Here is a 16,049-nt window from a genome sequence, read left to right as displayed (position 1 = left end):
ATAAAGTTATCAATTCAATTGAATTTAATTAATATTATTTTTATAAGTAAATTATTTTCATAATTAAGTTACATTGTGAACATAAATATAGGTATATTAAATACTATAATATAATATAATAATTAGTAGGTACCTATAAAAAAACATACTTTGTACTTATACCGAGTGCCCGAGTACCTAAGGGGAAAGTATAAAACCTTTTTTATATGACATATCAAATAGCATTATGTTTTAACTCTGTAGTAACACAAATGAAAGATTATATAAAATCCAAAACTTCAAAAGAAGATCTTTTAAATTATAGACAATGTATAAACTAACTTGATTTCCGACAACGTGAACAAAATACATTTTTATAAATTAATGATTACGGGTGTGCAACTAATGTTGCGTGATACAATGGATTGGTACCATGCATAATGATTAATTTTCATCGGATTTATTTATTTTATTGTAATTAAAAAAAAAATATTCGATGTTCTAATATTTACAGTTAAATATAAGTACTGTATTGTAAAGATATAATTAAGATATAAGATTTAATCAAATACTTTCATTTTTGTTGCAAGCTAATAACCTTAGCAGTTGAAGCTGTACCATAAATTTAAAAATATATATATATATATATATATATATTACTTATAATTTGTGTCCAATTTTCTTAACAATTTTACTAATAGTTATACACATTGATTTATTACAATGTGATGATATAATTGATATGTATTGTACATCATACTATAATAATGAATATAGTAAAATGGATATTTGACAGTAATTTTCTAAACTCGTCTAACTCATAGTGCCAAATATTGACGATTTAATGCTCGTCACAGTCGATAACAAAGTTTTATTTTATTTTTAACTTTATTTATTTCCATACTGGTCAATTTTTTCTGATATTTGTTTTATAATTCCGTATTATCCTATTGACTACGATGTATATTAAGGGGTATTATCCTTTCTAAGACTTTTATTTTCCGAATAAAACCCCTGAAAATGGTCATTTTTTTAAAAAAATGGGTAATTTATTACCCATTAATTATTGGTAATTTATTTTTATGCGTTTTTTCTGGAAAATATTTTGAGAAAGCAATAAAATCTCAACAATGAAAATGTATACATCACAATGCAAACAACATCTAAAGATTGTAAATTTAGCAGAATTGGTACTTTAAAGAATAAAGAGATCATTTTAAAATAGATCAATAGTTTTTGAGAAAAAAATGAAATACTTTAAATAAATGTTGACCGGCAGGTATTAACTATATTTTGACTTTTTTTGGGTAAACATAATTTCACAATTAGAATAGTTTTTAATTAACACTATTTTATCATTGCTTTCAGAGAAAAATTTATCCACCCAGTTTTTTGTGACATGTATGTTTTAAGTTATATAATATATACTATTAGATTTTGAGCGAAGTGAATCAAATAATTTTACAATAATTAATTTCTAAAAATTTTATATTTATTTTTGTGCTAATCGTTATCTTTTGAAACATTAAAAATGCTTCAATTCTCAACTTTGAGTGGTTTTTAGTAATAAATTTAATTTATTTAATATTTTAGGGAAGCAAAAATAACTTTGAATTACATCATTTTATAGACATAGTATAGTTTTCAAAACTGTTGTAAGTAATAAAGCTTGACAATTTAATACAAGGCTCCTAGTAAGTTTTTCTTACAGCAATTAAAAAATAAAATAACAATTATTTTTATAGAGTTTAAAGTTCAAATTGTGAAATTTATAAAAATCAAAATTGTTTTTTACTACGGTGTAGTTTAAAACTATACAATTTTTAATTATAACAACTAATGCTTGAAAACGTAATACGAGACTTCGTATGATTTTTTTTTTACTGGAATTAAAAAAAAGTTGCGTTAACCGCACATACATTTTTTTTAAGTAATTAAGTTCCGAATTTAAGACAAAATTGTGTATTTAACCTATTATAAACTATTATTTCAGCGTTTGACCTGTTAGAACATAGGAACATGCATTGATAATAGCATATTAGATGATTATCATTCTTTAAAGTGTATTTTTACTATAAGAAAAGATTTTTATATTACGATTGTATGTGAATAATACTAATCGAAATGAAATCATGAACACGAATTTACGTCTATCGTTTACTATTCATACCGGCACGTGTAACGCATACCCTTCTACACACGCCACACAATCTGTATTGGTGATTACACAAGTAAAGAAGGACTAGAGGAAAGGTGAATGGATAAAAGTGGCAGATGGTAAAGTGATGAAGAGTTTACTTCGGACCACGAAGAAAATCGTTTATCATCTCCACTCTAATGGTAGTTTCGTGTGATTGCTACTTTTGTAGAACTAATCTACACACTTGCGTTCAGCTGGATCGCCGTGTGAGTAAACATGCACAATATCCACCTTATGCCTGTATCATACATACTATCACTACAATGTTAAATACGGACGATACAGAGCATACTCTTATAGTAAATCATTATATTATACTTCATAAGAAATAAATTACGGCACTTGAATGATTAATAAACAAAACGTCTAATTAAACACGAAAAACGATTAATTTTTTTAAATTTTTTTTATTTTATTTATAATCCATTTTATTTTTTACATTTTATAACAAAAAAAATAAATGATTGGTAAATAACTTATTTTGAGAAAAATATAATATACGTGTAAAAATGCAGATGCTTTTTATATTTAAATAATAATTTAATTTTTTAACAATATGGTTTCAAGAGGTATCATCAGCTTTAACCTGGTCTAGAACAGGAAAAGCGGAAATGTCTTCTTTAATTTTAAAAAAATTCTTTGTGATTATCTACAAAAAGATTCGTATATTTAAAACAAATTCTTTGCATTTCAATAAAAAAATTATCATACAATTCATATAGAACTTATGTTTAATATTTAAATATTTTCTTTTATCCCACCTTCCTCCATCTCATGCACACTCTATGTATCTTTCTTTAACTATTTTTCATTACTTTTATCATTCTTAAGAATTCCTTCTTAGACATTCAGCATTTTGGTTCCTTCCTGTTAACTCTATTTAAATATAATTTATCCTTTATGCTGCCTTATATATTATTTTATTTTTTGGAATTGTTTTAATTTTTGTTAATTAACACTCTAAGTTTTAAACTTGAATGATTTTTTGAATATAATTTATATTTTAACACATGTGTTGCATGCATGCAACAAAAAATTCTAAATAAATTAAATAATAATAACGTATAGTATAGGTATTCGTGTATTTTTTTTTTGTAACTTTCGTATAAAGAATTATTAAATAAAATGTTAATTAAATCTTATGGTTTTCATCGATGTTCCATAATGTCTCATATTTAAATTAATAACTTAGGTATAAAAAAAATTGATTCAAACAATTTTTAAAGCATAATTCTAACGGTATGCTTTGAGTATGTATACTTTAAATTGTATTTGTTATAAATTATAATTAATGAAAAATACATATGTAAATAATAATATTAAACTATAAGTCTATAAAATAGATTTGACTTTTTAGTCAGTCTGTGTGAGTAAAGATATTTTTTAACTCGTTTAAGGAAAATTAAACTATAAATTATAATTAATTTAAATTCTCTGTTAACTCAAGTAAGTCAAAAGTTAGCATGATAATTAAAACTAAATTCAGTTACTTAATTGAAAAATAAAACGTACGTGACGCTTTCATATATTTTATAAGTAATTAAAATTAATGTTTTCCATTAAAACAATAATTATTAATATAAAATATCAATAAAATAATTTTAAGTTTTAACTGATTAAAATTAAAGTAACTCAATATATAGTTTAATCATCATTTTCAAAAATTTAATTTTTTAGTAATTAAAATGAAATTTATATTTTTTTTTCGAAAGAACAGTGATCAGAAAAATTTATAAATTTCTAACGTAAAATTATCCATTTTTTACTTATATATTATATTTTTTCAGTAAATGACGTAATATCTCATTTCATACGGTAATTAACGTGATTCGCTAAATATCATGATAATTCAAACATTTTTGGGGGCTGTATTCCGATATAAGGTAATTTACCGTAACAATAAGATATAATACGTTTATAATGTTTGTATTCTCAATATTGTCGTCTCACTAAATCACAATAATACTTAACATTAAATGCAATCAACAAAAAAATAATATGAATTATTTGGATTAAATAGTTGCTTATTCAGCCTAATAATAATTTTTGAGCAATATGTACATTAAGTCTATATGAAACTTTAATAAAAGCAATATTCATTTTCGTATGTGTCTCCTATTGGCTATTAATAATTAATGTTTTCTAAAATATGGCTGTTTCGTTTAGATTATTATGTTCTTACGGTTTTTTCTTAATTATTTATCCATTAAAGGTCACAATTCTAAAAATAATAAACTACCTATTTGTTAACTACTAAAGCATTATTACAATGTATACACTGTGTATAATATGATATTTTTATGACAAATATAATTTATTTCATAATTAACAATAAGCCGATCAAAGGATATATTTTAATTAATAATTACTCTATTGAGAACTTGGTATACCTTTTCACAATACAGGAAATTAAGTTTGTATTTACTATACAACTGTAATTTATTTAATTTGTGACCATAGACATATAATTTCAACTTTTAAATTAATTTTTTTTTTATTTATAGTTTTGTATAAATATTATTTTATATGGCTTGGTTCATCGAAAATTATATGATATTATGTGTATATGGTTGTGGGGTTTCGCTCTCAACGAATAAGGTCCACTACCATCAAACAGACATACATAAAAACTTGCTGAGTACAAGTTATTACCGTAAATCAACACCATAGGGTATGATAGAATAATTTAACTGGCAATTGTGGTTGTAATACATTATTCATAATATAACAACGGTATTATAACACGCATGCCATAGTATACTCTGTAGTTTATAGCTTTATTCAATTTTAAGGGTAGATTTTAATGCACATAACAGGTCTGAAATGGAGTTTTTAAGTCAAAGAAAACCGACAACTTCAGCTTAGTGAATTTATTATTTTAAAGCATAATTTCATAAATGTTCGATAGCTTACAACTAAATGTAAAGATTAATTTATTATTCTAATTTTATCTTATTCTAAAATGTTTAGTTTATTTCCATTAAAATTTTAAAACTATAATAAAACTATGTAATTTTTGATAGCGAAATAATATAAGTTTTTCCGATAATTATAAATGTAATTTTATTAATTGATTAATTATTATTTGATCTATATAAAATAATGAATGATACATAATACAATTTAATATTTTACCATCAGAATAAATATGTTTAATAATTAATGTATCGTATCACTAAATAAATACAATAAATTATAGATAGTATTTTTAATTAAATATTTAATGTTAGAGCGTTACACAAGGCAGTTCTGAAATTTTCAATTTTTAACTCGAAAATGAAAAAATAGCATTTTGGATACGTATTATTTATATCTTGTGTTATTATGTTATAATATATTACAATAAATCTTAATTATTAAATAAAATATTTTTCATTTCCAGCAAATAATCAATAATAATATAAATATAATAAGTTGTGATTTTTTTTTTAAATAATAACAATTTTTATAGATATTATCTCTATAAAGTTGGTCAAATAAACATATTAGTCAAATGTGAAAGGAATATATTATAGGGAGTAATTTTTTTTTTCAACTAAATACTAATTATCATGAGAGTATTGTAATTTTTGGAAAACAACAGAATATTATTCTGTAGTAGATAAATAGGTTTAAATATTTAAAGTTTTGATGAGCGTAATAGAGTAGCACAAGGTTACTCCGCAAAAAGTTGATCCACTACTCCTCTTACTATTACTTTAAATAACTAAATATAATGAACTTAATTAATTATAACTAATTAATTACTCTTTTGAAATTAAACTTTTATACATGAAAATTCTTAGAAAAGTATTTTGCTTTGGAATATAAAGATAAACATATTGTTTTTTGTCATTCTAAAAAGTAAAAATGTAAGAATTTAATAACGATAAAGACTGTTAAAAAAAAAAAAAAAATGTTGTTCCATAAAGATTTCAAACTAGGTAAATATATTATAGAAAAATATTTTCTTCAAACGCTTATACATTTTTGTAAAATTTATTATTAAAAGAATCACGCCCAGTATAATGCCTAGTTAAAAAATTATATTTGTGCGAATACATAATGAGAATGATACACACTTTATCACTTTCATTTTTGTATAAGATTTCAATCAAAAATTTAATTAAACACAATATTACTATATTTTTATTATGACGTAAAAATATAATAATACGAAATCATAAGACTATAGGTAGTAAATTCGATAGGTAGATTGCCAACAATACATTTTTATCCATATAAATCTTATTTAATTGAATATATACTACTTTGAGCCTTGCTTTTATGTAAGTTTCTTCCAATCTTTTATTATAGAACCCGGATTTATATAATCTATTCTATATTTTTCTCATATAAATCAATTTTTCTGTTAGGTCGTCCATAGAATATAATCAACTACAAATTTTTTTTTTATTTAATATCATATTGAATTTATTTTATTTTATTTTTCTAATACGCAATATAGTGATCACAGTTATAAATTAAAAAATATAATAATAATTTTGAAGAAAGATCGTAATATCTAATAATTTAATCATACATGAATCGCACATAATACATTTTAAAAATCTATTTACACATGTGTGTATATAAATTAGCATTAAATGTTATATTGATTGATTATCACTACTCCTTACACAATATATTTGGTCGATTACATTATATTTATATAAACTATAAAACTATGTATCAAATAACCTAACCGAAAAGCAAAACCACGTATTTTTTGTCATTTCAATAATGGATTTTCAATTTTTTGGTTACGAGAGAAGTGTAAAAAAAACCATATCGATAAAACATCGGGAAGGCTTGATGACATTTTTAGAAGACGGATCTCCAAAACATTTAAATCCATCACTTAATAACGAAAAAAAATGTCACGAAAGATTAATCTAAATGAATACAGTTTAAGACATTTTTTTTTATTTATAAGTAAGAAAATATATATTTAATTTTTAAATTATTATTTACATATTTACTTACAAAGTATTAATGTTTTATATTTTTTATGAGTACCTTTAACAATAAAATAATAGTTTTTGATTACAAAACAATTTATAAGTATAAAATCTAAAGGTAAATGATTACAATTATTAATTTATATAAGGAAACACGTAATTCGTGTTTTAAAAATAAAATAACTTAATACAATTTTATGATTTAATTTTTTTCTCTCACCCAACACAAGAAAGTTAACATATAACCTTATGACTTACACGATTGAGTGATAATATTAGATTATTTAGTTTCCTCCGTGAATGTTGTGTTTTCTAGTTTTCCAATAGTATCCAAGTTTGATCTAAAATGAAAAATCGAAATGTACGGCAATTTCATTATTCGTTCAATCATCCATCACCGCTTCATAATCTGAATTGACGTCAAAAGAGTTGGCTTATCTTTTTCCACGTAAACTATATTTGAAATATTCATAATAAGCTGCTGTTGGATTCTGTTTAGTTGATTGATTTGAAGTAATGCTGAGTATTCTGACACAAAACACCACATACTCGATGAATACTGCCATATTTTATACTCCTAGCGATTGTTCGTACTGTTAAAATTTAATACGTATAAAAAAATATAAATGTATTCAAAATGAAACCTATGGTTTTATTTGATGAAAAATTAAAATCTATTTCTAAAACCGTAGTTTTAAATTTTTCCTACTTTTAGTTTCTAATATTTTTTTTAAAATACTTATAATAAATACTCAAATTTTTAGCAAACACTAGAAACTAAAAAAACTTGTAACATAGTAGCTAAATGCATATTTCTAACATTCCCCGGCAATAATTTATTTTAACGGTAACAATTATTTATTTTGTTAGTTTAACTACTGATAAAAATTGAATACTGAAACTATAAATAATATTTACAAACAAACTCAAGTTTTAAATGATAAAATTTTTAGAAAGTTTATTATCTAACGTAAGTATAAAAAATGATTAAGCAAACCTTTAAATAAAGTTGTGTAACTTTATAAACTAAAACTGTTATCCAAAACACATCATTAAAAACTGGCCATCACTTCATAGTTCTGAAATAAATAATTTTACTAAAATATTTTATACCACACAAAAAATTATTATTTGTTTTATTAATATTATTTTTTCTTAAACTCTTATAATGAAATTATTGAAATTTTAATGATATTTAATGAGTAAGTTCTTATACTACTTTTTATATGTTAAAAATGTTAAAATAATCAAAAAAGCAATTAATTAATTAGTTAAAGTTCTTATTTAATTAATTAATCGAATACTACACATAAAATATATATTATACGCATTAACATTATTTGTAAAATTATTATTGACTTTTTTTAGAATGTAATATAGAAATTAAAATTATATTCTGAAAATTATGCAACATTTTGTTTAATTTCACATCTTGCAGTTACAAAATTAATAATATAACACTCAAATCGCAAAATTCAGGCTTTCGTATATCTAAACTGTCTTGCTACAATCATATTTATATCTAAAAATATATCTTAATCATTTATATTAGAAGACATTTTAAATTTTATTTATTGTTTGAACATTACATTTCAAATAATTTTTTATTCACCGTAGTTTTAAAAAATTAAAAAGGTACCATAATATTTTTACATATTTGTATTATAGTATATCATTTAATACTAAAACTATGACTTTCACGTGAAAAGATCTCTATAATTTAAGAATTTCTTTTTTTCCACCATAAATACTCTCTTGTCAACTTAAAATATCCAACTATAAGTTATCACAATAAGCCACAGTAAATAAATTATTATACTTTTACCTATACATTTCCGGATTTTAAATATGTTTAATTCCAACTTGAATCAAGATGCAAACACAAATCTTAGCTATGTAAGTTTAAAATGATGTATAATAGTACAATATACGTTTTATATTATATTAATTTACAAATTTGCGAATATCATATTCATATAATGCAATATCATGCATAAATATATAAAAAAAAATCATTTTTCTAAGATTCAAATATTATAAGACGTAGAAATAATAAATTACAATTACGCAGATTTTATTATTTTCAATTCAATTCGATTTAGTATTTACTATAATATGATTTATTCTGTTCTCTAGTAAAACAAATATGTTTCTATACATGAATTTTAGTTACTTTTACATACACTTTTTTTGGTTGAAAACTTTATCCTCAGTCCACATACTACTTTAAACAGTCAAAACTATAGAATATCAAAAGTTCTAACTAAAGTAATACTAAGAAAGTTTTTTTATAGAGTACCAAGTACCAAATGAAATGTTTTTTAAAGGAATATTACAAGTTGCAGACATATTAGGTACTTTACCCTCTAAAATATATAAAATGATTTTACCAATACTGTTCATGTAGTTAAAACAAATATTATAAGAATAATCATTCAAGTTTTAAAAAATTAATTTTTAATAATAAGACTTCTACTTAACATACATTTTGATAATATATCTTTCTCATTTGTTTTATTTAAATTTGAAGTAAATGTGTAATGTTTAAATATAAAAAAATGGATAATTGGGATGACCAATTTATAAATTTAAGTCATTAACTTACTAGTTGCATATAGGTGGTAATAAACATAATATTATTGTTCAAATCAAACAATAAAGTAGAATAATAAATTAATTAATAAAATAAAAACAATAATACCTACCTATTTATATATTATAGTAAATAATATTCATTCCAATCATTACCTGTAGACTCCTAATAACTTCCTCTTTAACTCGGTGTGTAAGTCAAACATTTTTTTTTTTTTTGAAAAGGGATATTACTTTTTTTCATTGATCATACATTTTAATAAAATAAATTATATTATGATTTATTACAATTACAGTATTACAACATGTAAATATTTCATTTAAAAATATAATTTATTTTATACAATCTAACAAACTAGAAAACGTATAATTTACTTTATATTTCTGTTACCGGCAATATAGACAATTCAGGTATTTTGCAAACTACCTAGGCTTTATGCATATTGCTGACCCATTTTAGGCAATATAAATAAAACATATAATGTTTAATATTATTTTACATATAACCTAGGTATTTTATAAAATACCTAGGTTATATGTAAAATGCCAATTTCTTTTTAGGCAAAGTAACAAACAATTTTTCATAATCTGTTAAAACATTATATTAATTTTTAATTTTTATCTATTACTATATTTTCATACATTGATATTATTATTATTATTGTATTATATTATTTTATTAAGTAATATTATTTATACATTTTACTTAAACTAATAGCTACTTATTACAACATGTTGTAGAAAAATGACATTTTGAAGTGCACAAAACATTATTTTTAAGGCAAATGCACTTTTTATTTTGGCACTTGGTCTTACAAATACATTTAAAAAATCCTTGGCCAGTTCCTGTGGACTGTTCCTTTGCGACTGTTCGTAATGCCACTTCTGTCTCTATTGGAACCTCGTCAATTTGTAGTAGCTTTTTCTGACATACTGTAAACTGACTTCTGGCATATAACTGCTTCAGAACTCCATCCCGAGTTCCTAATCGATAAAAACCATCACTTGTCACCTAAAAAAAATAAAATATCTTATAGTTATTATTATTAAATGCATAATTTTTAAACTTATTTATTACTTCTAAAACAATTGCCAGTATACTTCTTGCATCTAAACGTCCTTTATCTACCTCAGGAACTGGAACACGTACAGTTGAATGAATTGCCACCGGTAATAGCTTCTTATCCGACCACGCCATCATTTTTTTTGCTTGATTTTCCAGATTTTCTTTGGCTCTAGTTCGCATGATATTGGCGTTTTCGTTATTTAATTTGATAGTTGTAGCTAATTGTTGTTCTGTATGTAATGCTTCATTTTCGATGTTTTGTGGTTGTTCTGTAATTTTTTCTGTTTCTGTTACTTCATTTTCAATATTTTGTGGTTGTTCTGTAATTTTTTCTGTTTCTGTTACTTCATTTTCAATATTTTGTGGTTGTTCTGTGATATGTTCTGTGTCAGCTGATACTTCATTTTCGACTTTTTGTGACTGTTCTGTAATTAATTCAGCTAACTGTTCTTCATTTTCTATCGTACTTATTACATCGTGTGGTTGTGTTTAGTGAGGTGATCCTGGTACACCATAATAAATTTAAATTTTCCATCAGGATGAGACTGGAAGTCTATTAAATCAACTTGGCATCGGGAATTAAAGTCTGGAGATATTATTGGTTTAACTACCACTCCTTTTTTCGAGCCTTTTTGTTTTTGTTGACATGGTTCACAAAAATGCAAAAATGTCTCTATATCACTACGTGTTATATTTTTATATTTATTACCAAGTTCTTTGATCATTCGATCACGCCCACCATGTCCTATTGATACATGTGTGGCTTGCAATATATCAAATAGCTCACTGGTTGGCACATAATACAGAACAACATTGTCATCTTTTACAGGGAATATAAGTTTCGTTTTTCCTTGTACAACCAGTATATCATACCTACGATAACAGAAATAAATCAATTAAAATAAATCTAAATAAAAAAATAGATGGCTGTATTTTATAAAAGTACTTTATATACAGGGCTTCAAGGCGCGGATTTCTATGCACTAAAAAGTATCGAAAGTTATTCGTTAAGTATTTAAATAATTAATTACTTAAATACTTAACGAATAAAAAAATAATTTCAAAACACCAGAAAAAAAGATGACATTGCATCAAAATCCCAGCCCCAGCCCTCGGTTAATATTACGAAAAAACAATATATTTTTTTTTAAATTTAAGCCCTGAATTTAAGTATTTTTTTCTAATATGAATTTCTTACCTTTTGATTAAACGGAAGTCTTTAGGCTCTTTTTTCTTACGTCCAGTTTTAAGTTCTGCAATAATTTCTATCAATTCGTTATATTTTTCATCAGACAAAAAACTAGTATTATTAGCCAAATTTTTACGGTTTTTATGTAGTTCGTTATAAAAATTTGACTTCATATTAATCGTATCCATAATAATGCCACACTGCTACGAGAAACGAGAATGACGATAAAATAATAAAAGTAAGAATGTTCAATTTAGTTCACACCGCGACGAGATACGAAAATGACGATAAAATAATAAAAATATGTTCAATATAGTTCGTCAGAATTATTATTTTTATAGTAGGGTATGAATCTGATGCAATAAAGATTAAGATTCTTATCTTTATTGTGTCAAATCATCACGCGGCGGCCGGCACACGCATTTACAATAAACGATAAGTAAAGTCGTTGGTGAATACTGAATAGGTAAAGCGCAGATTTCTATGCAATTGCATATTTTTTTCTTTTCACATTTTTGGATTTTTGTCAGTTATCTTTATAAATTATAATAGATTGATTGAAAATAATAGATTTTTATTATTAATTAATTTGTAAATTTTAAATAAATAAAAAACAATCCTTGCAAAAAACCGCGCTCTAGTAATAGTCGATACCCAATTTTGTTTATTTTGATCATATTTCCTATTTCACTTCTGGCATTATACATAATACCTAGGCAAAGTTCGTATTGTGCATATTTCCGAGTGATTTTTGGCATTTTATATAATGCCTAGGCATTTCACAAAACACCGGATTATCCATACTGCCGGTAACATTTCTAAATCAATCTAATGCGAAGATTTTTTTGCATGAAAGAATTGCCTCTTCGATAAACTCTTCAGGTGGATTTTTAATACATTCGATACATTTTTCATTAAATAGTTTTTGATTTTATGTTATTGAAATTTTAGTAAAAATTAATTATATTTTATTATTAAATATGATGAGATAAGTTCTTGAAACTTTGATATAAAATGTGTGAAAGTGTGTGGGTATGTCCATTAATAATATATAATAATAAAAAATAATACATGTGTAACAAGTATTGTACATTTAATAAATACATTTTGTTAACAGTTGTATTTGTCAGGAGGCTTGGTCCCACTTAAGGTTCAATAATTAGAAATTACCATTTTTTAAACCAACAATTTAACCCGATGACATTTTAACAACGTTTGTTGATTATTCTACTAATTATTACAAAAAACCATGAGAAAACTTTAAAAAGTGAAAAATATAAAACTTAAAATATATTACATTGGAGGAATCGTAAAATATTATTTTAAGTTTTTTCATCTCGGCTTTTTGGATTATACGAAGTATTATTTTTTTACCAACCAAACAACTAAAAACAACCCTATAAGTGATTTTAATTATTTTTTAAGTTCATCATTTTTTAGATTTATAACAACTGAACTAATTTTGTTAAAAAAAATTGTATATTGATATTTTAAGAATTTTTTTATTCCGTAATATATTACGTGAATTTTTTAATTGAAAATTACATTCAGTACAAAATTATAGTACGAATTATTGATTATATTATAATCATTATTTAACTTAATCATAATTCATAATATATGAATAATATATACATAACTTACATCTAAATAACAACAAATAACGATTCGACTTTCAAATAAACAACAATTAATTATTTAACGGTTAAATCTAAAACTATTTTTTTATAATATCACAGTCAACAGAAACGTCCGAATTTTCTAATGTCACTCTGCCTTTTACTATTTATAGTGATTACATTAATCCAACAAATTTCATATCCATCAACTAAAAAAATTCTTGATTATATACCTACTATGATATTAGTGAAGCGTAAACATTATGTTTATTCGTTGATCCACTAACTTTGATAGTCTAGTAGAGATAAAACCGAATACCCGTCAACCGACGTTTAGAGTAAGAAAGTTCTTTTAAGTTTTTGAAAATCGGGAATACCTTTGATATGGGTTTTTCGTTTTTGAAGTGGCCAAAAATGTCAATTTCGTGAAAACGATAAAAAAAATAAGTCATTCGACTCAATAATGTGACAGATTGTCTTGAGCTGCCAATATAAATGTTAATTTTAAAGCAGTCAATTGAAAACCTAAAAGCATTTGAAATAACAAATACATTTTCATTGTTTAACATTAAACACAAATATATACATTTATTCAAAAAATAGAATGGATTCTATACTTTTATTTATATTTTTATAACATTATCATGCATTATGTTCTACTTATATATTATCGCAGTATAATATAATTATTGAAGTACATACTTCAGTGATGTATATTTAGCACTTTATTTTCCAACATATTGTTATTTTTTTATGTAAGAATTTTGTAGTGTTATTATAGTTTAAGATAAGTATTTAATGTCAATTCTCACTTCTTAAAATGAAAATAGTTATAGGAGATTTAAATTCAAAACCCATTTCCCATTTTCAAATCAATTCTTCCCCGAACCCTTTCCTCATTCTTTGATGGTTTTGAATCATTAATACCCATTTTAATTTCCTATGTTACTTAATTTATCAAACAATATCGTAATGTTTGAACTCCAATTCAGTAATAGTAAAATTTATTATTTTTCTGCAAATTACATGTATTATACCAAGAGGTACTATAGTTTCTATTTTTACACCTAGAATTAATTCTTAACATAGTCACAATCCACAAACTATCAAAAAATCCTCCTTGACCTCTGTTCTCGGCAAGTAAATGTAAACAATGAAAAATCTTCACACGTCGTTTTTCCGTAGATAAAGATTTTTACTCAACAGTTTTGCTAACTTAATCCCACTATACCCACTATACTTTACCCACTATTATCCAGTGTAAAAATATCTCGAATTTCTACTTGATCAAAGGCTCACCTTGAAACTTCATATTAAAAATATATACCAACCTCTTTAATATATAGGTAAGCATGAAAACATAATAAATTATTACACATAACATAAACTTATTATATTAGGAAAAGTATACATTTTTTAATTTTTATGTTGAATTGCTTATGGCATATTTACTTTTTATGATGTAAAATAAACACAATAACCCAATTTTCCATCATTGATACCAGAAAAATAATCTTCTTTTGTAGAATCTTTTTTGTATAATATATTCTTGTAATAATAAATTAATAATAAAGAGCTGCTGGTATTTTACACGGTCAATGAATTTTTACCCAGCGGATTATCTTATATAACAATATAATTTGATTAAATATCTATAACACAAACGCTTGAAAATAATACCTTCTAGGGACTCGTAGAATAATATGATTATATAAGTAAAATATTTTTTTTAAAAGAGGTAAGTCATTCTGCTCTATAATAATAGCCAATAGGTCTTGAGTGTAATTCGAACTAGGTGTAGTAAGTTGTGGTTTAACAGTTATCCCGTTTCGGCTATGTTATGTGGTGAAATGATTTGAAGTGAAAGATAAAAAAAAATCAGATTAATTTCGAGTGCATTTTTAATTTTTATTACACTTTTGATGTGACGGATGCACGAACGCCACTAATGACTGGCGTGTGAGTGGTCAAACCCAAGTTAGGTTAGGTACTGCCCATACAATTTTTTCACATAAGGTGAGAGTTAAAATAAAAAATAAAAATGACTTAGAAATTTACACTTTGTGATGTACTGTAAAACAAATTTTAAAAATAGGAGCACGATTTCAATATTTATTGCAATGCCTACACTTTGTTTAGGATAGCGAACCGGGTTCAATAAAGCTATTCGTGTAGACGGTATTTTCAGTACGACTAATATACATAGAGTCCTTTACCACAGACCGCACTGGCACAGTCAGCTCAGTCCCACACTCTCTCACGTCCTATCCATTTTGTGATCGGGTAAGGTATGAGAGTCGACCTAGTCACGCTGTTTGTGCCCCGTCGCGGTGGTAGATCGGATCGTCAACGGTTCGCTGCAGTACTCGTAAATTTTACTATTGCTATTGATGAGGACCTCGTAAGTGTACTACCTTTTCATTGAGTAGGAAACTATACTATAATGAATGAATTAAATTTAAAT

The 16,049-nt window shown here is 24.4% G+C and overlaps 3 protein-coding genes across 3 annotated transcripts in view; 1 reads left to right on the top strand and 2 right to left on the bottom strand.

The window, feature by feature from the left end:
- The window catches only part of LOC132921972 (adhesion G protein-coupled receptor E3-like), a 138,972-nt gene that overhangs the window by 107,406 nt on the left and 15,517 nt on the right, over positions 1–16,049 (top strand). The gene's annotated exons all lie outside the window — the stretch shown is intronic.
- On the bottom strand, positions 10,267–11,253 carry LOC132923098 (uncharacterized). Its single transcript, XM_060986918.1, has 2 exons — positions 10,790–11,253; positions 10,267–10,723 (listed from the first exon to the last, which is right to left on the bottom strand). Exons 1-2 carry the CDS (start codon positions 10,955–10,957, stop codon positions 10,430–10,432), a joined length of 462 nt encoding a protein of 153 aa, XP_060842901.1. The 5' UTR covers positions 10,958–11,253; the 3' UTR covers positions 10,267–10,429.
- On the bottom strand, positions 10,812–12,773 carry LOC132923097 (KRAB-A domain-containing protein 2-like). Its single transcript, XM_060986917.1, has 2 exons — positions 11,976–12,773; positions 10,812–11,650 (listed from the first exon to the last, which is right to left on the bottom strand). Exons 1-2 carry the CDS (start codon positions 12,152–12,154, stop codon positions 11,248–11,250), a joined length of 582 nt encoding a protein of 193 aa, XP_060842900.1. The 5' UTR covers positions 12,155–12,773; the 3' UTR covers positions 10,812–11,247.

This window comes from Rhopalosiphum padi, chromosome 2 (assembly GCF_020882245.1).
Source record: "Rhopalosiphum padi isolate XX-2018 chromosome 2, ASM2088224v1, whole genome shotgun sequence".
NCBI lineage: Eukaryota > Metazoa > Arthropoda > Insecta > Hemiptera > Aphididae > Rhopalosiphum > Rhopalosiphum padi.
This window is presented reverse-complemented; position numbering and strand designations above follow the sequence as displayed.

What these genes read in the sequence shown, in the direction of transcription:
- LOC132923097 (XM_060986917.1), bottom strand. Translation starts at nt 12,154, where the DNA reads ATGGATACGATTAATATGAAGTCAAATTTTTATAACGAACTACATAAA. An exon ending in GACTTCCGTTTAATCAAAAG is followed by an intron (nt 11,651 to 11,975) that starts GTAAGAAATTCA and finishes CTGTTATCGTAG; the next exon opens with GTATGATATACTGGTTGTAC.
- LOC132923098 (XM_060986918.1), bottom strand. Translation starts at nt 10,957, where the DNA reads ATGCGAACTAGAGCCAAAGAAAATCTGGAAAATCAAGCAAAAAAAATG. An exon ending in TACTGGCAATTGTTTTAGAA is followed by an intron (nt 10,724 to 10,789) that starts GTAATAAATAAG and finishes TATTTTTTTTAG; the next exon opens with GTGACAAGTGATGGTTTTTA.